A 27441-nucleotide genomic window follows, 5' to 3' on the forward strand; every position below is an offset into this window, starting at 1 on the left:
TGTTGTCACTAGTTTTCACAAACATGGGGATCATCAGCAGGAATGTGAGGAATGTATAGTGCTCCCAAATAATCATAAAGAAGATATTATAAGGCCTAAAATTTGCTATATATTGAGTTTTCTCCCCAGATATATTAAAATTTTCTTTAGATAATAAGTTTCTAATTATATTCCATATTCAGAATGTATATACCCAAATAACAACCAGTGCAAAGAAAGGATACTGATTCAGATGAAAAACTGTTTGCTCTCTTATTTCCTTAGACTTTTTCTAACTTATTTTTATCCTTATTTCATTAAGCAACCAAAAATTCCACTAAAAATGGAAGTGGAGGCCCCTACCACACTTGCATTCCAATCCCTTATGAAATGGACTTACCAATCAAAGATAAACAGGAATAAGAAATTTGCTTTGTTTTGAAAAGAGACTAGGACTTAGTAGTGTGTTCTTCCCAATTAGCAGAATGAGTCCCTTTTTACTTCCCAAGCCTAAGTTTTGCTTCTACTTCCACAAATCTTTCTTTTGTCGTGATACTGGATTTTAAGTTGTTCTTTGTGTGTAAAATACCATGTGTTTAGAACACAGAAACAGATCATTCTTGGCAGTGATGTGGTTGTATCGTACTGGGAGCAGGGCAGGGGCTGCTTATGCTTCCAGGTGGAGTTGCTATTTCGTTATGCTTTTATTGATGGAACAATTTGATTTTGAATTTTGCATGTTTCTGTAGTGAAAAAAGTGGATTTTCATTGTGAGGGCAGGAGGTCACATTGATCCTGGGGTCCTCGCAGCATTATTGTGAAAACAGGTGAATTATCCTAAGCAATTCACAGGTCTGGGAATTAAAGACCACAGTTTAGATCCCCACAATTCATAGGTCTGGAAACTAAAGATCACAGTTTAGATCCCCACATATTTTGTTTCTATCCACTAATCACCCACAACATTGTCATGGATGGAAAGTTAGAGTAACCCTTATAGTTTTGAGAAACAGTTTCCATTGTTCTTGTTGAAGTGCAGCATCACTGAAGTAATTACAGAATAAATAATTTACCACAATAATTGACTGTCGTGATTTTTAGCAGGTACAATTTTGATTTTATTGCAAGGCACACAATTGTATATACAATGCATAATTATCATCTTTTAAAGTACAAGATAAAATAATATACATTATAGTAAAGAACATATGAGTATACTCTTATCTCAGAGAAGAAAATTGCCTTAAGGAAGCTGGGTTATACCCTTTTTGGATGTGATTTTCAGATTTACACTGAATCATCCAAATAGCTCTTGGTTAGAAAATAAATCTCATTGACAGGACACACAACCTTTCACAGCTTTCTCTTTACAATGTTCCAATTTAAAGTCAGCTAATGTGCTCCCTGCATTGCGTGAGTCATGTTATTTTGTCCCAGGACTAGATAAAACACCTATAAATTGTCTGACAATAGTTATACACGTTTAAGAACTTTATTTCTCAGTAATATTTCACAGAATAGAACCATTTTCTTAAGATTTTATGTGACTATTGATTTTTTTCTCCAAGCTATTTTCCCAAATGATGTATTATTTTTAGTATTAAGCCTGGAGTTTTGACTTAAACTCGAGGGATGCTCTTAGATTGGTAACTACTCTGAGACACGAAGAGTGTTTCCACTCTCCTCCCAGTTAGAGTGGGGGGTTTCCTCCTCAGTGCTGCCCCTGCATGGCTGGTTCATTTCTCTGTGCCTTCTCTGACCCCTCGCTAGGACCTGTCTTCCAGGCCTTCTTAGCAGGGTGGAAAGATAGGGTTCATGTAGAGAATGGATCTGAAGGTTAAACACATGCAGTTCTGGTCTCAAAGAGACACAACAGACAGTGTCCTCCCCGTTGAGGTCAGAGAATAGGAACATGAAGAGATGAGAGATATCAGAGAGCCAGAGGGGTTTGAACAAATGCACTGCCTGGAACAATGAATAAATGGCATTGTGGTCCCTGCTTCACATCAGGACATAGGACATACAGAAAGCATGTACACACTTTGACAAAGAAATACATTTGTGCAAGTGGTATTTTCCCTACCACATTGTTTACTTTATCATTCATTTAAAGCAGTACCCTAAAATGATATTCCCTTCTTCGCTCCTTTTTCAATGTTGGGAAGTCGGTATTAACAAGAATCAAGAAGCTTGGACACCCTTCGTTGACACATACAAGCTACTATTCTTTCCTTGGGTTGCAGACTTACATATGAGGAGATGCAGGAAAATCAGGCAAACCAATAATGGCAATTAATGCTATGAGAGCATGTGAAGTGCTAACTTAAAAGAAACAGGCCAGGTGTGGCCACTCACACTTATAATCCCAGCACTTTGGGAGGCTGAGGCAGCTGAATATTCAGAGGTCAGGAGTTCGAGACCAGCCTGCACTATATGGTGAAACCCCGTCTCTACTAAAAGTACAAAAATTAGCCAGATGTGGTGGTGCACGCCTGTAATCCCAGCTACTCAGGAGGCAGAGGCAGGAGAATCACTTGAACCCAGGAGGTAGAGGTTGCAGTGAGCCAAGACCACACTACTGCACTCCAGCCTGGGCAACAGAGTGAGACTCTGTTTCAAAAACAAACAAACAAACAAAAGAAGAAGAAGACAGAAAACATTAAAGGAAACACACTACTCTGATTTCATCTCACCATCCTATCTCTGTTATATTTTGCACTGGAAAGGAATCTGACGAGAAAGTCTCTTGGGTTTTCCTGTTCCATCAAGAAGTTTTTATATTTCTTATTTCACCAGGGCTTGTTTCTGGAACTATCCTCTATATAGATATCCTTCCTGTACCATAGCCAAGATTTTTTACTATGGGATTAGTGTGAACCAGTATTTAAGCCATTCCTGTTTACATTCAGTTATAAAAATACAAGGGCAGCTAGGAATTTCAATAAAACAAGAAATACTCAAAAGAGCACTTCATTTTCATTAGGAGAAATCACTTTCATTCTGCCATATGTCATCTGCGTTCGGTGCCATGATAATCTGGAGTGGAGGCAAACATGGTCAGAGTAACATTCTGAAGCCATGTGTAAAACCTTCAATGCAAGGTTTTGTTTCCAAAAGGTGAGAGTACATACACCACTAAGAAAGTGCATGGTGAACAGAACCTAACAGTTTTAATGATGTCTGTAGTTACATAGGGCTATATATTCACTTTTTCTATTAAATTCCAGAGGATGCTGTGCTAATAATATATAGGCTTGGAGATGAGTGTTATTTCTAAATTATCCCTTTTTTCTTCTCAGGCAAATTACAGAAAAAGCCATTACCTCTGAAATGGTAAATTTCAGGGGGAAAAAGAGGGAATTTATATGTCATCTGGAAGTTTTAGCAAAATTACCCTAAATGTGCTGCTCCTGGCATTATCCTCAGCAGGTATGCCCTTCACAGAATGCCATGCAGGATGTGTCCTGGCACCAGGAGGGACATCATGTCCTCATTCAGCACACATTTAGGAACAATTCTACTTCCTGCTGAGAGCCACAAAATAGTACCTTGAGATCTACAGAAGCAAAACACCTTCCTCTCCATGAATAGAGAGGATCTGCGAATCGCTATATATTCATAAAGAGATGTGGCAAATAAACTAGATCCTGCTAAGGCTACAACCTGGGAGCTAGTTGAAGCCTTTGTGATTCATTAACACATGAGTTATGAGCACTGTTACAGGACTAAATGGTATTCAGGGAGTCTGAAAGAGATCATGCCATGACTAATTCCCAGCAAAATTTCTCAGCATCAACTTAGCAACTCAGGGGATATCACTAGTGTGCCCTCAGGAAATCGCCTGGCTGGGAGGCAAGCCTATTCCTTATTTGTACATGTACTATTATTTACAGAAGATACTATATATATTTTCAGTGATATTCACACTACTTTGTTTCTTGACAATGGGACATGCTTTATTATAAGACTGTCTACCTGAATAGCATGCTAAGAAAAAAAAACTGTAGTTTTCGAGAAATTAAACCATGTTAAAAACAACCTTTTGAATGTTTAAATAATTTCATAAATAGCAAGATAATGTTCTGGTATAAGTGAACATCAGATTCCTCAGATGTGGGTCCAAGCCATACATAAGCTGGAATTCTCACCACACAGCCACATGAAATGTGTGTCCACATAGCATACAGTGGGCTGGGCATGAACCCTGGAAATAGTTCTCATTCCATTGGAGGTCATTGCTGTCATTGTTAAACATCTGGATTGGATACCCACTGAGCTCTGAAAGCAATGATTTTTCTTTTCCTTTTTTCTTAAACCGAGCTTTGAAACTACATTTCATAGGAAAGCCACAGCAGACGGGTGCTGAACCTTATCTAGGAAACCAGAAGGAAAAGATGGGTTCCCTCGTTCATCAGAGGAACTGAGGGTCTGCCTCACTTCTGTACCCTAGAGAAGAGGTGCATGTGTTGCGTGGATCTTTCATCCTTGATGTTTCCACTGATCACGAACGTGGTCTGCATCTGATGACTTCAGACCATGAGATCTCTAAAAGTTTATTTAAAATTCTATCTTTTCATGTCAGACCGCAGTAGTGATCTGAGTTAAACCCAGATCATTGAACTCCTCTCTTCCTGAAGAACTGTACGAAGACATCTCCACGACTAGTCATACTGGTTTATTGATCCCATCGACGTCCCTCAGGTAAGCAGGATCCTGAACTGTATTTCGGACTCTGCTAGTGCTCTGCCGCTCCATCCTCATCTTCAGTGGAAAGCAGAAGTCCCGGAAACACCGCTTAAAGTTTTCATCAAGAAAGGCGTAGAGAATGGGATTCAGGCTACTGTTGGTATAGCCTAAGGCGATGCAGAAGTAATAGCTGGAGAGAGCAGCCGTGCTGTGGGAGGTGCTCCCCAGAGCCTCCACCAGGATGAATATGTGAATGGGGGTCCAGCAGACGATGAAGACCGCCACCACCACCAGGACCAATCTGGTGATCCTACGCAGGTTGCGATCTTTCTCTCGGGAGCCAGAAAGGAGCCGGACGCTCTTGAGACGCAGGATCATCAGGGTGTAGCAGACAATGATGATGAGGACAGGGATCACAAAAGCAAAGACGAAGACGCAGATCTTCATGAAGAGGTCCCACCAGGAGTAGTCATCATCTGGGAACTGCAAGGAACACTCGATGACATCCACGTCTGGAGGAGGGCAATAAGAACCACAACACAGAAACCTGTTATTGTTATTACCGTGGCTGCAAAGTGTTTTAAATGTGAATTTTAATACCTTTTATTGCAATGGTCCCATTATGGTAAGATGACATTACCTGAAGTAGATCACCAAATTACTAATGAATTCTGTATTTTATTAGCCATCTTAATCTTTGTGCATGGAACAATGATGACAGTCACTGTTTACTGGTAACATACACAATACTGTAGAATTAAGATTAGCTGACAATCTTGCTCATCTAGCTGCAGAAGTTGGTTTGACACTGACAGCTTGCAGAAGAGGTAAAGAGTTAACATATAGCATGAGTACTTATTTCTATTTCCATTCATTAACACTTCTACCAGACCTAAGGCTCTGGCAATAAAAAAAGCTAATAAAAAATGACTAAATATTTCAAATCTAGTCACTGAATTTAACAAAAGCCAACTTGTTTGAAAAACATTAACTGGTTTACAGGAAATCATTATGTGGGTCAACAAAAATTGATATGAAATTTGTTTAAATATGACTCAGGTATTGTGATTTAATGGAACCAATGACACTCGTGATTAAGGGCATTACTGAAACACAAGTAAAACCCTTGGAGGAGGTGGGGGAGAATCATCATCATCATCAAGGGAATTCTGAGTAAATCAGGCACATTTATTTTCATTTTTACCAACATTATTATGTAACTCAGATAAAACAAACATTTGTATGTGATTACTTAGAAAATTGCTTTATTTGCTCTGCTTCTCTTTGCTGGGTAGTATTCTCTTTGGAGTAGCCTTAATGTTAAGAAGGCCAGGGACTCAGGATGGACACCTTCTAAACTATTCTAATGGGGGTCCCATGGGCTCGCCTTTCACCAAACACCAGCCAGCTCACATTTCCAACCCCTGCCCCGAGCAGTCAGCGAGCACAGAGCAGAGCTCTCTTTGCCCTGGTCCTTCCTCACAGACAAGGTAGTCATGAGCAACACCGTGAGTATGATTACTATAATGAAAATATTTTCCTCTGACATTGGAAAAATCTTCTTCAAAAATTGCACATGAATATTTTTTAAATAGCAAAACAGCTTTATTAATGTTTTCTAAAACATTTTAATTCACTCTTAATAGATTGGGATAATAGAATATCCCATCTTACTAGAATGTTAATTACATATACTTTAAAATAAAAAGGATATAATCATTTTGGACAATTAATAAAGATAACTATCTTAGAGACCTTCATGTATCAATGAAATACCAGATCAAACCTTGGAGTAGTAAATGAACACTTCCAGAGAAATTTGTCGTTTTTAATTTTTTAAAAAGTCATTGTCCAAAGTAATAATACTATGAAGACTATTAACTTTTGCTTTAGTGTTTATGGTAAATTATTTTTAAATCACTACTATTATCATAGAATATAAGATACCCATTAAATAACTTTTGATGAGTGACACATGAAAAAAAAATCTGAGTTCAATATAAATATTCTATTCTGGGTTTTGACTTGTTTGTTGAATCTGGTAGAAGAGTTTCCTTGGAGGTAGGGACCATGGTTTGGTTTGGTTTTTTCTGCTTAGCTTTTGTTTTCAGCATTAGCTCTTTCTTGTGGCTGACCTCAGCTTATATGTCACTTCAGAGATGTTTAGATGGAGATCTGTCTCTTAAATGGTCCTCTCCCCGGTAACTTATACTTTGTCTACATGTTATACTCACCCAATTTCCTAGACAGAAGCTTGTCTGATCTGTAATTGTGTGCTACCTTCCTAAAGTTTTTCTCTCCATCTAGAACGTGAACTGCCTTGGTGGAGAAACCCAGCCTGCCTTAATCAATATTGAATCCCTGACACCTAGGGTAGTACTTGGAACATGTGGTGCATAAAGAGAATAAATTGTTAAATAAATGAACAAACAAATACATACCACATGAATAACAAACCCTCGAAAGTGTGTCCTAATTACAGTAGTTATTATGGAAAAGTCACTGGCTAAGCTAAGCGAAGCAGAAGCCACACAGGGCTGCTGTTTAATTTGGATAGACCTTTAACTCCGAGGCTCAGCTTCCTCCCAAACAAACTGTCTTGCATGTAGTGGGAGATATTAAGTATTAGATGACTGGGTGAAATAATCAACAACAGCTACCTTACAAGACTTTGGGAAACAAACGTTCCATTATAGAGTTGGAAATATCCTCCAGAAATGTCAATGAAGCTGAATTTGTAGCGTAAAGAGAGTGCTGACGCAACAAGAATTCCAGTGCACTTCACGTTATGCTAAGGGGATCAAGCCAGGTACAGAAAGACAAATATCACATGTCATCAAGCATCATATTTGGGAGGTTAAAAAAACACCCTGAACTTACAGAGATGGAGAGTAGAACCTCTAGTGGTGACCACAGGTTGGGAAGAGTCATGGGGAGGGGGATATACAGGGTTGGTTAATGCATACGAAATACACTTCGAAGAAAAACGATCATGTTCGGTAGCACAAGAGGGTGACTACAGTTAACAGTAATTTATTATATATTTCAAAATAACTAAAAGCGTGAAATTATAATGTTCCTAACGCAAACAAATGATAAATACTTGAGGTGATGAATATCCCAATTACCCTAATTTGATCATTACACATTGTATGCTTGTATCAAAATAGCGCTGGTACCCCCTAAATATGTACAACTATTATGAATCCATAAAAACTAAGCATTTTTTGAAAAAGAAATTCCTGTCCAAGCATGCCATTTTTATTACATGTTCTGTTTCAGGAAGAAGGGGGCATTTTCAGGTTGAAGTATCCATACAACTGCCTCAGTTCAACAAGCAGACTTTCGTTTCCTTCTATATTAATATCAGTGGGCTGTGGCTTCTGATGGCTCCTGTTCCAGCATCTCATGCTTGTTATAATTATAGAGTTAGTTCTAATAGCTAAACTAAAGCTTTTCTTGTGGGTATTCATTTTGTTAAGAATATACTGTTTCTGCTTACAGTGATTATAATAAGTCTTAGCTACTATAATAAAAGCAAGAGCGGACTATAAATCCTCACTTAGTACACACACATATACTACAGTATGGAAAATATTAGAGTCAACATTTTACGTTCACAAAGTGAAAGCTTTGCCTCAAAAGAGTTTCTTGCACTTTATTTCTATTTGCTGTAGGCATGAAGAAACAAAATCCTATGTGTGATTAATCATATTTTAAAATGCAGATACAATAAAGAAAGTTGGGCATTTCTTAAAATTTGCCTAGTAGTATAGCTTGACACCTGCTGTGGCTATGCTAGAAATTCATTTTGTAGTTTCAGAGGGAAAAGATCAGCTTCATTAAAAAACAATGAATACAGTCATTATACATTTGTCCAAACCCACAGGACGCATAACCTGGAGAGTGAGCCCTCCTGTAAACTCCAGGCTCTGGGTGAGAATGCGTCAGTGTGGGTTCAGCAGCTATAATAAATGTACCACTCTGTGGGGGAGGATGTGCCTGTGTGGGGTAAATGGAGGTAAATGGAAGCTCTTTATGCTTTCTGATCAGTTTTGCTATGAACCTAAAACTGTCAACTGAAACCTAAATAAAGTCTAAACACAAACCAACCATGTATCATGCAAGACAAGCTATGATTTTAGCGTCTTGCCCTTTCACTATGACCTGGAAAGTCCTCACTATATACACTCAGTTATCTGCTATCACAGGTATTATGAATCCCCTAATAAACTGGAGCATTTACATACCTGCTGGAGCATTAAACAGCATGAGTAAGGCCCAGAGTGACTATTCTGCTCGCCTCCTCATCATGAATTTCTATGAGCAACAAAGATGCTTTCCATACCTTTATATTTTGCTAGTAAAGCAAAACTCCTAGAACAGTACCTCTTACCTTGGTTGCAGGTCAGAGTCACCTGGGGAGAGCTCAAAAATCTTGACACCCAGGCTGTACCCCAGGTTAATTAAATCAGACCCTTCAGGGCTGAGATGCAGGCAGCAGTGTTTTCTAAAGTACCCAGGTGATTCCAATGTGCAGCCAAGAGTAAGAACTACTGTCCTAGAAATACAGGAAAAACATCAACGTGGGGGCGGGCACGGTGGCTCACGCCTGTAATCCCAGCACTTTGGGAGGCCGAGGCAGGCAGATCACCACGTCAAGAGATTGAGACCATCCTGGCCAACACGGTGAAACCCTGTCTCTACTAAAAAAAAAAATTAGCTGGGCATGGTGGCGTGTGCCTGTAGTCCCAGCTACTCGGGAGGCTGAGGCAGGAGAATTGGTTGAACTCGGGAGGCAGAGGTTGCAGTGAGCCAAGATCGCGCCACTGTACTCTATCTAGCCTGGTGACAGAGTTAGGCTCCGTCTCAAAAAAAAAAATATATTGGCTGGTTTGCATGGGGTAAACCTGATATGTCCAAAATCAAGTGGTTCTGCTCATCCGTAACTACCATCCGTTAACTTGATTTTGAATGGCCTACAGCCAAAGCTGTTAAAAATAGTGATTTGGAGGTTATCCTTTAGGAATAAAAGAGGAAAGAACAAACATATGTCGCCAATAATGTATATCCCTTGTTAAAGAGAAAAAAAAGGAGTGAGAAGGTACGTCCTAGAATTGCCAGGTTGTACTTTAAAATTCCACATGCCTGTGGTTTCTTACCTCATCCTCACCCCTCCACTTTCTACTAGGCATTGCCAGAAGAGGAGACAGGTCAGGCATCTCTCTTCTGACAATGTCATGATTGCATTCTGTGTTTAGAGGTGGAAAAGGACACAAAATTGTTCTATTTCTCATCTTCCATGGATTTAGGCACTACATTTCCATCGTCTTTTGGCATCGATTTCTACTAGATATATGGCCTACTCACTCTCATATTAAAAGTCTCTGTAATTTGAAGCTACATTTTTATGAATGGAATGAAAATGACTGCTCTTACCTTCCCTGACTTTGGTGCCTCCAAGGACTATTGCAGAGATGCCAACAGATGACGACAGCAGCCAGATGCAGATATTGATGATCTTTGCCTTCAAGGGCGTGCGGAAGTCCAAAGCCTTCACGGGGTGGCACACGGCAATGTAGCGGTCCACACTCATCATGGTCAAGGTGAAGATGCTGGTGAACATGTTGTAGTAATCAATGGAAATTACTATCTTGCACAGCACATCCCCAAAAGGCCAGGAATTCATCAAGTAGACCGTACTCTGGAAGGGCATGGTAGTAGTAACTAAAGCGTCTGCCAAAGCCAGGTTAAATATGTAAATGTTGGTTGCTGTCTTCATCTTTGTGTATCTAAAAGAAAAGAAACAATAGCATTTCCCTCCATTTTCAAGTCAAACCCATAAGGTGAATGTGTTTGTGATAGCCTTTGGATTACTGATTTTGCTTCTTCATTCAATTATTCTTATATTCACTGAGGGTCTAACATGTAAAAGGACTGTTCTAGACATTGATAGGAAAAATGGACAAAGATCTCCGACTTTATTGTTTATTCTACTGCTTTAAAACATTTAAATAAAGAAGATTACAGAAGATAGCAGAGATAGATGGATAGACATATAGATCTAGCATTGCATATAATACAGGTCTTTATTTTGTGGCTGACAATTCATCTTAATCCTGCCCAGAGTCGCTTGGCTTTGAGCATTTTTCAAACACTATATTCATTTTCTTTGACTTGTTTAAAACATATTTTTCCTCAGAGTTATTTTGAGAAATCAATCATTATAATTATGATGTCATTTGAAACTACAAAATGGTTTTCATTTTGATATATGTTCAGTTGCAATCACTGAAACACAATTAGGGTTTGCTGATTTTTGTTCTCCAGTGCACCATTAATTTGTCATTTTAAATATGTTATATAAATAAAGCAGGTTGAATCCTGCTCTTACACGTGTCATAGCACTAAGCATAGTATGGTACAGTAGGAGAGAAATAATTCTTTCTTTACTCCTTGAGATATTTTCTAAGCACGTAATATGTCTCATCTTCCAATTGAGGGAAGAGTAATTTTCAAGGTAGGTAAGAAAGATTGCTCTTATGCCTGAGTTATTCTTTACATCATAACATGATGTTTAGGACAACTTCATTTTCAACTAAGACTGAATTCAGAGGGTTGTTTTGCTTAGAGAATGCTTCGGCAAATATCCACAGAGTATTAACTAAAAGTTCCAAACCATACCATCAGGTTTTCAAAAGCCAAGAGCTGAAATATGTTGGGAAAATCCATATGTCGATTACTTTCTACAGCCTCAGATTTGAAGACCTTGTCACAATGCAAGGGTGCCCCATTTGATACATGAATTTCCACCTGAGAAACAACTCTGAACATTTCATGATAGAACAGAACAGCCCTGGCTCCTCTTGGAGGCAGTGTGGTCTCATGTGAACTCAGACAGTCCTGAGTCTGAACTCAGAGAATGACATATCTGAGTTTCAGTTCCTGCTAAATAAGAATCATAAAACCTAACTCACAGTACATAAGACAAGGGCAGTAGATGGCCTGACGCACAGAATCACACTCCAGCCTCAGTATCTGCTGCCTTTCCTCCCCACCTCCCATCTCTGCTCATTAGGAAGTGGCTGTGTTTGGGGTCAGCCGGGAAGGCATTGTGAAGACGGGTACTAGAGTTGGTATTTGTTGGTTTCCATTTGGATGTTCTGCTTACTAAAGAGTGATTTAATCTGGAAAGCAAGCAGTTTATTTAAAAATGTGTTTTGCCTTTATACTTTCTATTCAGACATTATTAAATGACCTATAAGTTTTAGAAAGTGACTAAACATGGACGGCCAGGGTCTCATAGCACAGGCTTTACAAAAACAGAGATAGCCAAGCAAGGACAGTTACTGAGAAGGAGTCACATGTTTCTAATGAGAAAGACTGAAATGCTATCTATTCAGATATTTTCTTAAAAATATGGTTTTATGTTTGAAAAAAAAAATGCATCTTACAAACCTACCTTCTACTCTTTCAACTCCTCCCACCCCAAAACCCCCGATACTAGCAAGGATTCCAGCAGGAATCTGACTCCTGCTCTTGTATTTTGTGACCCTGATACTCCCTCTCTTTCTTTATGAAGTCAGAGTGGCATTCTTTATGCTATAAACTTAGGCAGACCTGGGTCCTAGTCCTTAATTTTCAAACTAACAAGTATACTTTAGAGGGTCCTTAACCACCCTGAGCCTCAGTTTCCCCAATTGTAAAGTGGAAACTATAATATTTATGTCACAGAGTTCCAGGGGTAATGAATGAATGCACCTGAACCAGACAGCATGTCTAATCTATGTCCTGTTCCCCAACTCCCACCTCCCTCCTTACGTGGGTGGAAGCCACCAGTTACCACAGGAAACAGAAAAGAATATAGTTTCTAGGTAACATCCATGGTCATATTTACCCAATTCAGCTTAAATATAAAAGGTGAGAATAAAAATGAGCCCCAGGACCGGACACAAAGAACATGAATGGAATGATACATAAATTACCATAAAATGTAATGTGCATCTTTAAGTAGGCACACAATGTAGAGTAATAGCTTGATTTTAGTTTTTCAAAATATTTATAGCCAATAGATGTATGAAACTGCATAAGACTTGAACATGTAAAGAATTCAAACCCCATCTTCAGATCTCAGAGAGATGAGCATAGGCAATAATCACACTGACCACATTTCTGAAGTGCCCGTGTCAGGCCCCCTGCCAGGCGTTCCCCAAGCTTTGTCTCATTTCGTCCTCACAGTCACTTCACGTGGTAGGTATTGTTATTCTATAGATGAAGTGACTAAGAATCACAGGATTTTCTTTAAAATTCTCAAAGTGATATAACTATAAAAGGCACAGCAGAAATTTAAACCTAGGGGTTTGATCCCAATTCGTGTATTCTTACATCTCCCCAGCACTTTGTAATTTGCAAAGTCCAGTATTTTGACTTCCATGTATCTTGCTTGATTCTCAAAACTACTGCCCTTCTAGTTTCCCTGAGAGACTTATGTGTTTTGCCTCATATAGCTGAAGAAAGTCAGGCTCAGGTAAGTTAAGTGATTTGTTTGGTGTCAGCAGAGGCAGGACCTCAGTGGGAGGATCTGCAAGGGATGGCAAGGCAGGGCCCCTCTTCCAGGTTTCTGGAAGACACATGCTTATAAACCTATAACACTAGAAGGGGAGAACTCATAGAGTATAATTAAAAGGAATGAATAAACTATGACTTCAATGAATATTTATAGATAGTCTTCTGTGTACTACACTGGACTACTCTATGAACGTGAATATAAAGCAAGGCTGTGACGCTCAGAGGCAGTCTGGTTGAGCCCCGGGGTATTGTTTGTATCTAACCGCAACAGAATTAGCCAGTCTTTTCATTCATTGTATGTCCACCACTGAAAAAACAAGCAAGCTTTCTCATTATGCTATGATATGAAATTATTTTCCATTTCACCCATACTGCTTTACAAAAATTCACAAGCATTTCAAGCAAAATGGCACCATCTGGGTGGGAAGTTCTGGCTTGTGTGGAGGAGCTGGAAGTGGGGTGGCAGCTCATGGCTGCACTTCTGAGCATACACACCGCAGGAGCATATGGTATGAAAAGAGCAAAGTCCGTGGGCTGTCCTCGCTAAACTGACAACATAACAGACCTGAAGACAACAGTACGGTGCATGGAAAGGTATGTGAGGGGCAGGCCGGGAAAGAGGGCTTACCTAGGGAACTTGAGTTGTGAGCACCGGAAAGGCTATGGTGGCCAGGCAACAGGGCGGAGGGTGTTCCAGAGACTTAGAAATGCTCCCCAATGACACCTTAACTCAAGACCATCCTAGTGTACTTCTCTTTACAGAGAAATGAGGGGTGACTTCAAAATTGTCAGCCACTGGTGCTTGTGTGATGGTGAGGGGAACAAAGTTATCTGCTGAGATGTCAGGAACCAATGTCACCAGGCAGGGTTTCTGGGAAGACGTGACACTCACCATGCTAGAAAGGTGGCACTTGAGAAGGCGGAGCTGACCCTGCAACACGACACCCTCAGGACTTTCTGTCCTTTCCATGCACGGCTGTACTCAGACAATATGCAGGAGGTAGAAGAGGTAATTATTGGATTATTAGCATGCTTTGCTGTTGAGGTGCATTGCCCAGGTTTGTTTTCTGTTTTTTAAATTTCAGTGATGCTTCTTTAATCAGGAACTCCTCTTTACCTTCATGACAATAGTATAATATGCCTTTAATCTTGATGACTGATTACCATATACCTTTCAAACCAACACACTTTCAGTTGCACTGATTTCAGTTATTCTGGGTCTTCCCTTGCACTTGTCCCCCATGGTAACGCATGCACCCTCTCTTCCCTCTCCAGTTATGTGCATGGCCCCTCCCCTGTTTTTACCCTTTCATTTCTTTTAACACGTTTTTAAACCCCTACCCCATAAGTAGCAATATACTAGACTTTGAGGACGACTGAAAAACTCAGTATACAGGCCCTGGCTCTGAGGATCTTTTAAACTGAGACCAGATTCTAATGTGAACTATAGGAATACATGGAAGGGAAAGATTGCTGTGTAGTGAGGAAATCAGGACATATTTTGAAGAGAAAACTTAGCAGGATCTTGAGTTTTGAAAAAGATTTGGACAGAGAGAGAAGTTTTCTGGCTAGTGTCTCATTCAGAGTCAATGAGGAAATGGATTTCCTGGTTCAGGGATCCTGCTGAGGAGTCACAGGTGGCTGCCTGGGATGGAACAGTAGTGTCAGGCCACAGAGGGCCCTGAAAACCAGAAGGAAAAAAATCACTTTAACATTTATTGATGACATTATGTGACAGACACTGTTTGGGGAATTTCATATTGTCTGATGAAGTTGTCATAATGATTAAATGAGACATGCATAAAATTACTTAGCACCAGACTGGTACTTGATAATTGCTTAGTGAACGCCAGCCTTCATTGTCACATGACTGCTCCTGCTGTTGTTACTGTTGTCATTCATTACCTACCACAGCCCTAATATGCCATATCACAATCCCGTAAGATACCACTGCCCCCACTTTCTTCTGAAGAAAAAAAGATTGAGAAAACATCTTAAAAATACTCTCTTGTTTTTCAGTTCTTGGAATCTATATGTAATAAGTAAAGGAACTCAGGCTTGTCTTATTCCAAAGTTTCTTTAAAAATCAGGTATTTTATCAGAGACATAAATACTGCCACTTCCTGCAGTTCAAGATTAAAAAGCATTCTGATGAGGACGGTCACGTATGCACCATGAGGGTAGAGAACATTTAGCATGAGAAACAGGGCAAGGCCCAGGCAGAAATACTGTAATAATACATTAAATACTACTCCTCAATGGACAAAACAATGTCATGTACATTCTGGAATTTTTCCATAGGCCCATTTTTGGGGGTGGGAAAACTGAGTTAAAAGGGAGTAGGTGACTTGCCTGAAACCACAAACTAGTGAGACAGTGGGAATTCAAACTTCAGCTCCAATATAATAAAAAAGAAACAGGAAACAAAACAAAACAAAAGCCCTGGTGATTTTCTAAATAGATTCCTTTAATATAGCAAAAACCTAAAGGTCCATAGAATGCACCTGAACAAATGCTGTTTGGTGAAAACACGAGTGTGATCAAATGCCACTGACTCACAGGAAGCTGGAAGCTCTCTTACAACACGAGTTGCCCTTGGAATCCAAAGATGCCCAGGACACCAAACTCATTGGGAGGAAACCTCTGCAGCAGCAGGGAAAATGTAGTCCTTTTTCACAAATGATGGAAGATGGAGCATGATGAGAGATGAGTTTGGGAGCTCTTTTCTCTGTATTGCCAATGAGCATTTTCCTGGGCGTGTCTTCCAGATGCATGGCATTCTAGATTTTATGTGCAAAATGATCAGAAACAGTGGGGGAAATGGAGAGTGCTGTTCAAAGGATACAAAGCTTCAGTATAAGATGAAAAAACTCAGGGGATCCAATGTACAACAGGGACCGGCATCAACAATACTGTATTGCTTATCTTGAAATTTGCTGACTGAGTAGATCTTAAGTGTACTCACCCCCTCACAACACACACCATACACACACAATATGGTAACTGTGTGTGGTAATGGCTGTGTAATCTGTGGTAGTCACAAATTAATGTGTATCAAATTACCATGTTGTACATGTTTAATATATGTAATTTTTATTTGTCAATTATGCCTCACCAAATCTTGGGGGGGGAAATAATGAACCCTGATGTAAAGTATGGCCTCTGGGTGATGATGTGTAAACGCAGGCTCATCAGTCCCACAAATGCCCCACTCTGGGGGAATGTGAGAATGGAGACTGTGCATGTGTGGGAGCATGGGGTATATGGGAACTGTAACTTCCCTTCCATTTTTCTGTGAAGCTAAAACTGCTTTTTTGAAAGTCTGTTTAAAAAATAAAAATAAAATGAAGATTGATGACCGTGCTGATGTCACTTCTCAGTGGAACTTACTTAAAAACATAGAGTGTTTCATTAAATTTTTCAGTTAGTTTCCATTCACCTCAATGAAATTAACTGCTATATGCTCTTCTGGGTTATTTACTATTGAAATTGTAGGGTTTTTTTTTCTAAAGGGGCAGCAGTTTATTAATTTTAGAAAAGAAAGGAGGGAGGCAGAGGCAGGAGGATGGCTTGATCGCTCCACTGCACCCCAGCCTGGGTGACAGAGACAGACTCCATGTTTGTTTGTCTGCTTAAAAAGAAAGGTAAAAGAAAAGAAAAGGAAAGGAAAAGAGAAAGCAAGGAAAAAGGAAAATGGAAAGGAAAGATAAGGAAATTAAATTCACTGCTTCTCAAAGGATCTGACTTTGATATCCCTCAGTCTGTAGTATTCTGAAGGAGTCATGCTCACATAGGAGCCAGGCCCCTGCAGCTCTCCAGAATCACTCTCCTGCACGCAAAGTGCAAAGCCATCAAGAGAACAGCAGGCAGCCATGTGCGATCAGGATCCGGATGCACAGCCCCGTGCAGGGGCAGGCTGTCCATGCAGGGTGGCAGCAAGCAAGGAAGGAAGGGTAACAGGGAGCGATGATTCCACGGGAACAGCCAGTGCCCCCGGGAGCTGCTAAGCTCCTCCTCTCAGTTGTCCCGGCTGGGGAATCATGCGCCTCTGGACCCCCAGAAGGAATGTTCTAGTGCATTCAGGGGTACATGCAGGGTGAGCACTTCTCACGCCCAACAGCACCTGTAAGAAAACGGCACCTCGCTAATGACTGGCGTGCACTTTCCTAGGGCACAACTACCTGGATGCCTAGCAATATATGGATACTTAAAATTAATTTTCCTATTTTTTATACAGAAAGCTGACCTAAGTCAGAGCAAGCCACAGAGTGTGGGCACATGGAGAGGGGGATGATGGCCCTCCTGTGCTGTGCTCTTCCCATGAAGCCAGTCCTCCACTGGACAGGAAGCAACCCAGTCAGGCAGAGGGCGCTGAGAAGATTCAGGGCTAAGCAAATTGGGCTGTGATACTGGATTGATCATTTAACAATTGCCTGCCCTTGGGCAGTTCATTAAACCTCTGTAGCTGATCTCCTCAACTGTAAACGAGCTCTAACAATCTTCATTTCATAGGTGTGTTGTGAATTTGTGTGAGCTCAACAGGAGCTCTGAAAATCAGTCCTGTCATAGCTGATCTCTGACTGCATGTAACACCAGCCATTCTTAATCCAAGGCTTCCCTGCCCAGCTTCAAACCAGTTCCTTTGGGATCTCTGAATTCATCACATGGTTTTGTCGTCCTCCATTGAAATTCCAACCTGCTTGGCCAATGGAGAAGGCAAGTGTTAAACAAGCCATTTACGGTATTATCCCCCTCCTAAAATCTATTCTTTATATATAAGCCTTCCTTACCAAATACATAAACCTGCATCCCCTCCAAAGAAAGGGAAAAAAAGGGACGACTGCTGATCTTTCTGTTGAGGAATAAATAAACGTTATTCTGAAACCATCTCTTGTTAATATGATTCTAAGCATGTATTACTTGTACCACTGAAACCACGTAAGCTAAACCTTCAAAAGGCAACTGTCCTGCAGCCATACAATTTGAGGTTTTTAGCTGAACACAGAGACTCCTGGGGCCACGACAATTAAGTGCATCCAAGTTAATCGGGAATGAAGGGAGGTGCCAACTGCACAGCCACATGAAAATATTGCTGCTGATGAGATGCAGCTGAATGAGTCATGGAGAGGAGCTATTCTGTACCAGTGAGAAGCAAATTCTTTCTGAAACTAACTCTGAGACAGGCATCAGAAAACATGTAAAGTCAACAAATCAAGAAATGGTTTTGAAGGCTACAGTTTTGCCTGGAGTCTATTAAAGTTTAGGAGCTCCATACCTGATCACCCAACTGGTTTCTCGCATTCTTGCGCTCTCTCTCTCTCTCTCTCTCTCTCTGCAGTTGTATAGTCTCTGATCCCTGAAAACAGTGCCACAAGGCTTTGGCCTCCATCTGCGATCACACATCCCACAGGGGAGAAAATAATTTGGTTAATCCATGTAAGCAGTTGCAATTCTCTCTTTCAAAAGGTTGTCAAATGTATACAAATTACTTTGAGAAATGAAAGATAGTCTCTTGAAAATAATTTCTGAAGTTATTTTTGCTACATTTGTATTAAAGAAACTGTTTAAAGACAGGATCAAGAAATTAAAGACAGTTTCAAGAAAAATTAGAGCATACTATATTAACCAAAGCCTAAAATAAGACTGGTGTCCTGTAGGGAACAGCCATTGGTGAATTATACAGGTACGATATTGTACCTCTGCTTTTTTTGAATGCCTCTGTACATGTGATTTGGTGATATTATCTAAGGTAGGCTATGTTGACACTTGTGAGAATGTGGAACATGTATGTACACACAACTACAGTTGTGTTTACAACAGGTAATTTAACAGTGATTACAACAATTTAACAGTAATTCAACAGTGATTACAACACGTACTTCAAGGAGGGAGAAGAAGAAACTTGGGAGAGAAGAGGCAGGCATTGTGCCAGACACTCTGTCACCCCATTCCGTCCCACACTTCTCTAGTTCCAAGACAGCCACATAGTTTTGGTGAGACTGAGAAAAGAACCATGAGGCCCAGACTGGCTCAGGGGTGACTTGAATGAGTCAGTAAATGGCACATAACCTAGGATGATCCCAGCAGAGGAAGCCTGGAACTTCTGTTCAGTGGATTGGGGAAGAAACACTGTATCCCACTATTTATAAGCAAGAAGATGAGTATTTTTATAAGGACCAAGCTCTATGCCTAGCAAGTTTGGGTGAGTTGGCTCCCTTTGGTGCAGAAATTTGAGGTCAGGAAATGTAACCATTTCCATAGTACCTTTGCAGTTTTGTTTTCTTCTAGGCCCCTTACAAATTTCCCCCTTTGGGGAGGCTTCAATACTGCTGAGGCTGAACTGTAGGGTCCCAGAGGATGGTTCATGAGAGATGGAACCCTATAGGTCTGTATTCTGACAGCAACAAATTAATTACAACTAATGAGAAAAGGAATAAGCTAAACTTAAGACCAAGGATCAAAGAATTGTCTGATTCCTCCTATTTTTCTTAACAAATTTTTCTTGTTTATCCTTACAATTAATTTACAAAAATAAACAAAACGAGAACATATACATAATTGTTGTGAAAACTGAAGCTTGACAGAGTGCCCTCTTAAGGAGAACAGAAAGAGGATGGGCAGTGTTCTGAGCTGAACCATGCCCTCCCAAAATTCCTATGTTGAAGTCCTAAGCCCCAGTACTTCAGAATGTGACTGTACAGTCCTGCCTTGGTATCCTTGGGGGATTGGTTCCAGGACTCCCCGTCGGATCCAAAATCCATGGATGCTCCAGTCCCTGACATAAAATGAGGTGATGTTTGCATGTAACTTATGCAGATCCTCAAGATTACTTATAATACCTACTACAATGCAAAGGTTATGTAAATAGTTGTTATACTCTACTGTTTATGGAATAATGACAAGAAAGAAAGTCTGTACATCTTCAGTACAGGTGCAATTTTCAAAAACAACATTTTTCAGCCATGATTGGTGGAATCCATGAATGCAGAATTCACAGATATAGAATGAGGGCTGACTGCATTTGGCGACAGGAGCTTTAAAGAGATAATTAAGGTAAATGAGACCATATGGGTGGGTCCCAGTCTGATATGACTGGTGTCCTCATAAGAAGAGATTAGGACACAGATGTGTAGGGCAAAGGCTATGTGAAGTTACAGGGAGAAGGCCGGATCTACAGGCCGAGGAGAGAGGCCTCGGGCCTCAGGGAAAGCCCTGCAGACACCTTGATCTCAGGCTTCTGGCCTCCAGAACTGTGAGACAGTCAACAACAGGGGTTGCTTAACCCACCCAGTCTGTGGTGCTTTGTGATGGCAGCCTCAGCAAACTAACGGAGGCTCTAGAAACCTGAGGTGCCAGGGAGATCATCACACTGAGCCATTTAGAAGGAAGGAGGCCAGCTGAGTCTGCAGAAAGGAATGGATAACTGGGAGAGAGAGAGAGAGTTAGATTTAGGATTTGTCAGAATGTACCTGACAGTTATGGCCACAAGAATGGATGAAACCATTGAAAGAGAGTGTGATTGTCAGTTTGATGAGTCACCTTGGCCGGGCTATAGTCCCCAGGTTTTCAAATACTCATCTCAGTGCTGCTGCAAAGGTGTTTTGTAGGTGTGATTAGAGTCCATAATCATTGACTTTAAGCAAGGGAGATCATCCTAGATAATCTGAAAATGCGGCCTGATCCAATCAGTGAAAACCTTAAAAGCGGAGCCGAAGCTCCCTGAGGAAGAAGAAGCTCCCTGAGGAAGAGAAGACAAGCAGCAGCTTGTCTCTCCTGACTTCCTATCTTAGCCAGTCCCACAGTCAGCTATGCCACTTTTTTGTGAGAAATTTCTTAACATGGACATCCCCTACTGGTCCTGCTTCTTCGGCTGATCCATGACTAATACAGAGAATGTGCAAAGTGAGGACAGAAGAGGGCTGAGAAGGCTCTGGAGAATATGAGCATTTAGGAAACATCAGAGGAAGGGCATTCTGTGCAGGGGGGCAAGGAGAATGCCAGAGGATGCGGGGGAAGCTAAGAAGAGGGTGCTATTCAAGAAAGTGAGGACCTAAGGTCGCCCAAGCATGCCAGACCCTCCACACAAGCCAAGTGAAAGTGACCTAAAACGAGCATCTGAAACACACACCAGGGCTTTGGTGAAGGAGCACGGGGGGAGCTCAAATGCTCAGGGCAGAGGACCGGGTGGAAGAAAAGGAAACAAAGAGGAGGGATTACTCCTCCAAGAAGCTTGCCTACCCATGACAGGCAGGAGGATGAAAGGACATTAGCTAAGGAAATGAGGAAAATGGAGGGTTGGTGGACAGTGGGTTGTTGATTACTTGTAAGATGACAGACGCTTGGGTATGTTCATGTGCTGAAGAGCAGGTGAAGAGGGAGAGATTGCAGACACAGTAGAAAGGAGATAGCTTATATGGTAAAGACCCCAGAAGGCAACGAGCTTCAAAACCCAGGAGCAGGAATTAGCCTTGGATAGAAGGAAGGAGAAAATTCCTGTGAGACAAAACAGAATACAGGGAGGGTGGCTGCCAGTGTGCGTATGTAGAGAAGCAGTGTTCCTGAGGGCTGCACTCCAGTGTCTTGGTGAACTACTGGGTAAAACCACTCATATGATAAAGAGAGTAAAGAATATGACCATGAAGAGAATATGATCAGGTGGAGGGTTTCAGAATAAGTGTAGATTTGAATTCATTTTTAAAAATGGGAAATGAAAGAAGGAATTGGCTCTTTCTGGAAAATAGAGGAGGGGCACAGAAAAATGTCTTGGGAGAATTAGGGTCAGATATACTTGAAGGTGGTGACTTTGTCTTGACAAAGATAAAATTGATTTTATCCAACAGCATCCAACTAGCTGGGTATAGGAATAAGGAAGGTAGGTTACTGGCTTGATCAAGGGTTAAGGCTTTAGTGGAAGACACTGGCAGAAGTACAAGAAGGCAGGACACTTGAGTGTGTTGTCAAGACAGAGCTTTAAGTGATAGCTCATGGAGTCTAGGATGGGGAAGAGAAAAAGAGATAGTCTGGGAGAAAATGTAGAACCTCCTGGAAAGAAAGAATCCAAACGTTTGCAGTAGTGGTATGGTGGGAAATGAGGAGCAGAATGGGTAAGAGTGCAGGATCTATGGTCAGGCTGCTGGGATCATTTTGGCCCCGTGAGTTACCCAGGTGTGACCTTAGTTTATTTCAATTTTTTGTGCTTTAGTTTCCTCATCTATTAAGTGGGTATGGTAATGATATACCTATAGCTGCGAAGATTAAATGATTCACGTGAAGAAGGTAGCTTTACCTGCTTGACACATAGTAAGTGTTCATTAAGTGTCAGTCACCTTCTTTAAGGGAGGAGAGAGTCGAACATGTATGAAGTTGTGGTAAGAGTGGGAGAATGGATGTTTACGATGTCAGAGGTAGGGCTGCCTCTGGCAGGGCAGAGGGGTGTGGGTGTCATGGTGTTCATTAATTAATAAAAAATGAAGACTGCACGGGGGAATCCTACACAGGAGGAAATCGTGAGACCACAAGATTAGAATCCTGATGGTCAGCCGAGTGTAGTGGCTCACACCTGTAATCCCAGCACTTTGGGAGGCCAAGGCCGGCAGATAACTTGAGGTCAGGAGTTTGAGACCAGCCTGCACAACATGGTGAAACCCCGTCTCTACCAAAAAATAACTGGGCATGGTGGTGCATGCTTGTAATCCTTGCTACTCGGGAGGCTGAGGTGAGAGAATCGCTTGAACCTGGGGGGCAGAGGTTGCAGTGAGCTGAGATCATGCCACTGCACTCCAGCCTGAGCAACAGAGCCAGACTGTGTCTCAAAAAAAAAAAAAAAAAAAAAAAAAGAATCCTGAGGGTCACACCCATATTCACACCCAACAACCACAAACTCCAAAGCCTGGTGAGTGAGGAGGCTGGAGCACTTGCATTTTAAGGTCTCCACAGTGAAAGTTAATGTGCCCTAATTATCAAGGGATTATGTTAGTTGGTACACACTAAATGATGAGAACTCTTGAAACTTTAAATCAGAAGATACGAGGCAGCACTCCAGGGACCCGAGGTGGGAAAAACTATTTGTAAGGCAGGCCTAAAAGTAGCCAAATCTTTTTCCACAGCTCTGACTCCCCAGGTCTGAGCTGAACAGTCTAGATTGCGCCTGCCCACACTCTGACCATCTAAGTTCCATTTCTACAATTATTTTCTATGAGATTGAACTATGCTAGGAGCCTTTCCCATGTAAAATATTTTAAGATAGTATCCTCCATCTTTCAAGCACAGCTACTCAGTCTCTTCAGTTACAAGGGCTGCGGGGCCTCCACACCCTGGTTTGCACTCAAGCCTGATGATCACAACGCAAGCCACTTTATGCCACCCTCTCTCCAAGTTCAGTCTCTTCATTTCCTAAGATAAATAAACCCAAGTACATCAATTCTTCTTCAAAGGTTTTATTTTTCAATCCTTGAACCATCTATCATTATGAAATAATGCTAAACACTCCTTTTCCCTCTTAGCGATAGACTTAAGTGAACTAGGTTCACTAGACATTAACCTTTTACTTGTGAAGAACTTGAGATGTATGTGCCCTAGCCATCAGTGAACTAGCTAGATTTCAGTAGGTTGGCACTCCAGGATGGCAGTAGAACTCTTCGCTTTTCATTTATCATCAAATGTAACCTTTAAGTATTGAGAATGGAGTGGGAGAATGGAGAACGATGTATGCGAACTATCCAACTCCTTTTATATTTTTAGCTGAACTTATCCCCTTATAACACACTTTAGTGTTGGATATCTTTGGGAAATCTATCCATTAAAAGTCCTAGCTAATCTACAGGATTTTTTTTCCTTCTTCCATGTCAAATGTTCCCCACGGAGTTATATTTGCACATAACATCTAAATGTTATTTTAGGATTCTTCAGTCTTTTTAATTCTAGTCTGCAAAAGGTTGTAGAGCAACTACAAAGCTCTTTTCAAACTGGAGACTTCAGGGGCTCATTCAAATAACAATAATATGTATCTGTTTTACTTGAGCACCCAAATATGATATGGGTAGAAACAGAGCTAATTTGTTTTCTTAGAGCTTTCTTTTGTGTAACAATGTTTCTATTACCCCACCACCAAAAAAATGGCTTCTGTACCAAAGATCTCCTAAAAATTTTGATTAAAATTTAGAATACAGTTGTCTTTTCTTTTGTCTAATTGTCTCTTTAGTAGAGGCCAGCCCTCAGATTACTAATGACTTGGACAAACAATTTACTTTTAAAATATTCCCTCCTTTACTCATCATGGATAGAATTCCTGGGAAATGCAATAGGCAATTATGAAAACCAAGGGCACCAAGCTATAAACACTAGTTGTTGGTGAAATGAGCTTTATAATAAGTGTTTGGAGACTTAAATGATGGTTTTTAATGTCAGAGCATACATAGGAAGAAAAGACCTGACATTCTCAAGCAAACAAAACAAAACAAAACAAAAAACAAAAGATAAAGCAGTATTTTTATTATGATAATATTCCAAGGGAAAGATTTATGCTATCATTCATGATATGGTTGCTAAAGTTCATAATAAACAAAAGGCCTGTTTCAAAACTAAAATCAAGCTTAAAAAAAAAATCAGTTATTCATCCTTTCAGAGTCCCTAGCCAGGGTGACTTGCACCCCGCCCTTATTTCACAGAGACTTCTCAAAGGAACACAAGTGTCCTACTCCTTCTCACAGGTGTGTTGACAAAACTCTAGTGCTTCCAGAAAAGGAAACACATCTCTCTCAAGAAGACTGCAGAACAAAGTTAGGTTTTTCTTTTCTTGTTTTTCTTTCTTAAAGTCAGAATCACTTTGCTTACCAGAAAATTACCATATTCGTGGACATTGCGATACTTATTATTGGAAGTTGACCTAAAGAAATTTCCACACACACACAAAAAATAATAAAATAAAACCTTCAATTTCTCATGGTGGAAAAAAAAAACAGCAAAGCAGTTTTTGAAAATCTCCACAGGCCATGCTTTAGAAGATAAATATTATTTACTGATATTCCTAACAAATGGGATGACATTTGGTACTAAAAAGGCTCCTATATGCATATCAACAACGCTAGATCATATATCAGCTTTTGTTTCATAAGCCAAAACACCAGTCGGAGGAGTCACAGGAAATTCGGAATTATCTTCAGTGCATTGGGTGGGCTTGAAATTGATCTTAAGAAATATTTGCAAAGGGCATAACAAAGTGCTACGAACTGGCGCAGGCAACCAGGCAAATGGATTAACTCCTTTACCAGGAGACCCTGACCCTGTTGTCAGCACTCAGGCACCTTGCCCTGCGCATAGAGTTTTCAGCAGAAACGCTGGGCCCTAGGGTGGAGTCGGGGGAGTCACTCTGAAATCTTCCAGATGCCCCTGGACGCTCGGATTCGCCTGTGTGAACCTCTCAGCACTCCACCAAAAACTCCCAGAAAATCCTTCACCTCTTCTAGGAGGCCACCCTGTAGCACTTCCAGCATCCTTCACAGAACAGAGTTCCCATCGCCTGGCTAGCTGCCCCCACCGCCGCTACAGTGGCGGGGCCCGACCCTCACTCCCTGCCCTGCCCTGCCCAGCCCCCCGCGCCGCGCCGACCCAGCGCTCACCGGATGATCACGAACATCACCAGCGAGTTGCCCACCAAACCCACAACGAACACCACGGAGTAGACCGCCGTGATGATGACCGGGATGGCGGGGGAGATGTGCGCGGGCTCCAGCTGCGCGTCCTCCGAGCCGGCGCTGCCGTTGCTGTCGAGCTCGGCCCAGCCGGGAAACCAGGCGCTGCTGTTGGGGGGCAGGCAGGCGCTCGGGGCGCAGGTCGGGCCCGGCTCCCCGCGGAAGATCTGGACCGGGGAGTCCATGGTGGGGCGGCTGCAGCGGGAAGACGAGGACAGGCGGCACCTGCTGGGCTGCGGAAGCGAGAGAACCGGCTGGACGCGGAGAGGCAAACTTTGCCCCCGCCCTGGCTGGCGCCGCTGGGGACCCGGAGCCTGCGGACCCCCACCCTGGCCGCAAGTTGCCGGGGACAGGACAGGGAGGACAGACTTCTCGCTTCCTTCTCGGCCAGCAGGCGCGCCGCTGGGTGCCAGAGAGGGGAGAAGAGCGCTCACTCCTTCTCTCCCAGCTCCTGAGGTGCCTCCCTCACCATTTCTAGGCACCGGCCCCGGTGGAACTGTCCCCAGACTGCCTATCTGAGCCCCCAGGGTCAAGCCCCTTTCCCACCTCCCAGAACGGAGGTCTAGCTAGAACTGCGCCTCGAAAGCCCAAAGCTTACCTCTTTCCCAGAGACAGGCGAAGGCGAGGTAATTTAGGGGACGCCCTGGTAGGTGCTGAACCGCGCGCTCAAGAGTCCCACTCAGCTCTTGGCGTCACCTGCTCTCGGATCCCGGCCCCACTCTCGGCCCCAGGGCTGCTGTTCCGCTGAGCGCAGTCCCCGCCTCTCAGTGCGCGGCTCCCACTACTGGCGGCGGCTCCGCTGGGCGGGGCGGGGCGGGACGCAGCCGGGACGCGGCTGGGCGCTGGGGACCCGCGGGCAGAGAGCTCGGCTGGTGCGCCCGCCCCAGGCCAGCTGGTCCTTGCCCGGCCCCGCCCGCCCGGAGTCAGCCCCCAACTCCCCAGCCTCTCAGCCCCGCGTCCCCTCCAGCCCCGAAGGCTCGCCCGGCCCACTAACTGCCCGAGCGGCACACAAGCTAGACCCCGGCCATGCAGCCTTCCCGGAGACCTGAGACTGAGCCCTTTAGATTTAGTGAAAAGGAGGGGCGTGCCTATTTTGTGCAAGTATGCACCTGGATTTTTATATTGTGTCTAGAACTTCTTATCTGCGTAGTTCGCAGTCAGGAACGACTCTTATTAGAATGACCCATCCAAAGAAAGTAGCAAAATGATCCAGTTAGAATAAGACCAGTTCATAAAATAATGACTTAAAAGACACATAAATAGAATATTTCCTTGTGTTCTCTTCCATTCCGTCTGCTGTAACTGGGATGACAGGCTGCAGACAAACTGCACCTTCCGGGTATTACCTGACTCCTGATAGTATCTGAGAAGGGCAAAACACTCTCCTTACCCGGGCCTCAGTGGTGCTCTAAGGAGGTGAAAATGTCTCTGTTTTACATTTATCCCTGCAGCCATCATGTTCTCCTCACTTCTCCCTCACAGTAGCACCGCCTCCATCATACGGCCGGCCGCGAATCTG

The 27441-nt window shown here is 42.1% G+C and overlaps 1 protein-coding gene across 2 annotated transcripts; it reads right to left on the bottom strand.

Annotated features, from left to right (window-relative positions):
• Positions 1-1073: 1073 nt before the first annotated feature.
• Positions 1074-26645, bottom strand: OPRK1 (opioid receptor kappa 1). Of its 2 annotated transcripts, XM_005563313.5 has the most exons (4): positions 26521-26645; positions 25851-26155; positions 10105-10457; positions 1074-5177 (listed from the first exon to the last, which is right to left on the bottom strand). In XM_005563313.5, exons 2-4 carry the CDS (start codon positions 26105-26107, stop codon positions 4645-4647), a joined length of 1143 nt encoding a protein of 380 aa, XP_005563370.1. In that variant the 5' UTR covers positions 26108-26155; positions 26521-26645; the 3' UTR covers positions 1074-4644. The 2 variants fall into 2 exon arrangements, with proteins under 2 accessions (XP_005563370.1, XP_045254187.1); XM_045398252.3 differs by lacking the exon at positions 25851-26155.
• Between the last annotated feature and the right edge of the window lie 796 nt (positions 26646-27441).

Source organism: Macaca fascicularis, chromosome 8 (genome assembly GCF_037993035.2).
Source record: "Macaca fascicularis isolate 582-1 chromosome 8, T2T-MFA8v1.1".
NCBI lineage: Eukaryota > Metazoa > Chordata > Mammalia > Primates > Cercopithecidae > Macaca > Macaca fascicularis.

Excerpts from the sequence above, each read along its gene's own strand:
- OPRK1 (XM_005563313.5), bottom strand. The coding sequence starts at position 26,107 with ATGGACTCCCCGGTCCAGATCTTCCGCGGGGAGCCGGGCCCGACCTGC. Across the intron at positions 10,458-25,850 it reads GTGATGTTCGTGATCATCCG|ATACACAAAGATGAAGACAG; the intron begins GTGAGCGCTGGG and ends CTTTTCTTTTAG. Across the intron at positions 5,178-10,104 it reads AGGCACCAAAGTCAGGGAAG|ACGTGGATGTCATCGAGTGT; the intron begins GTAAGAGCAGTC and ends GCCCTCCTCCAG.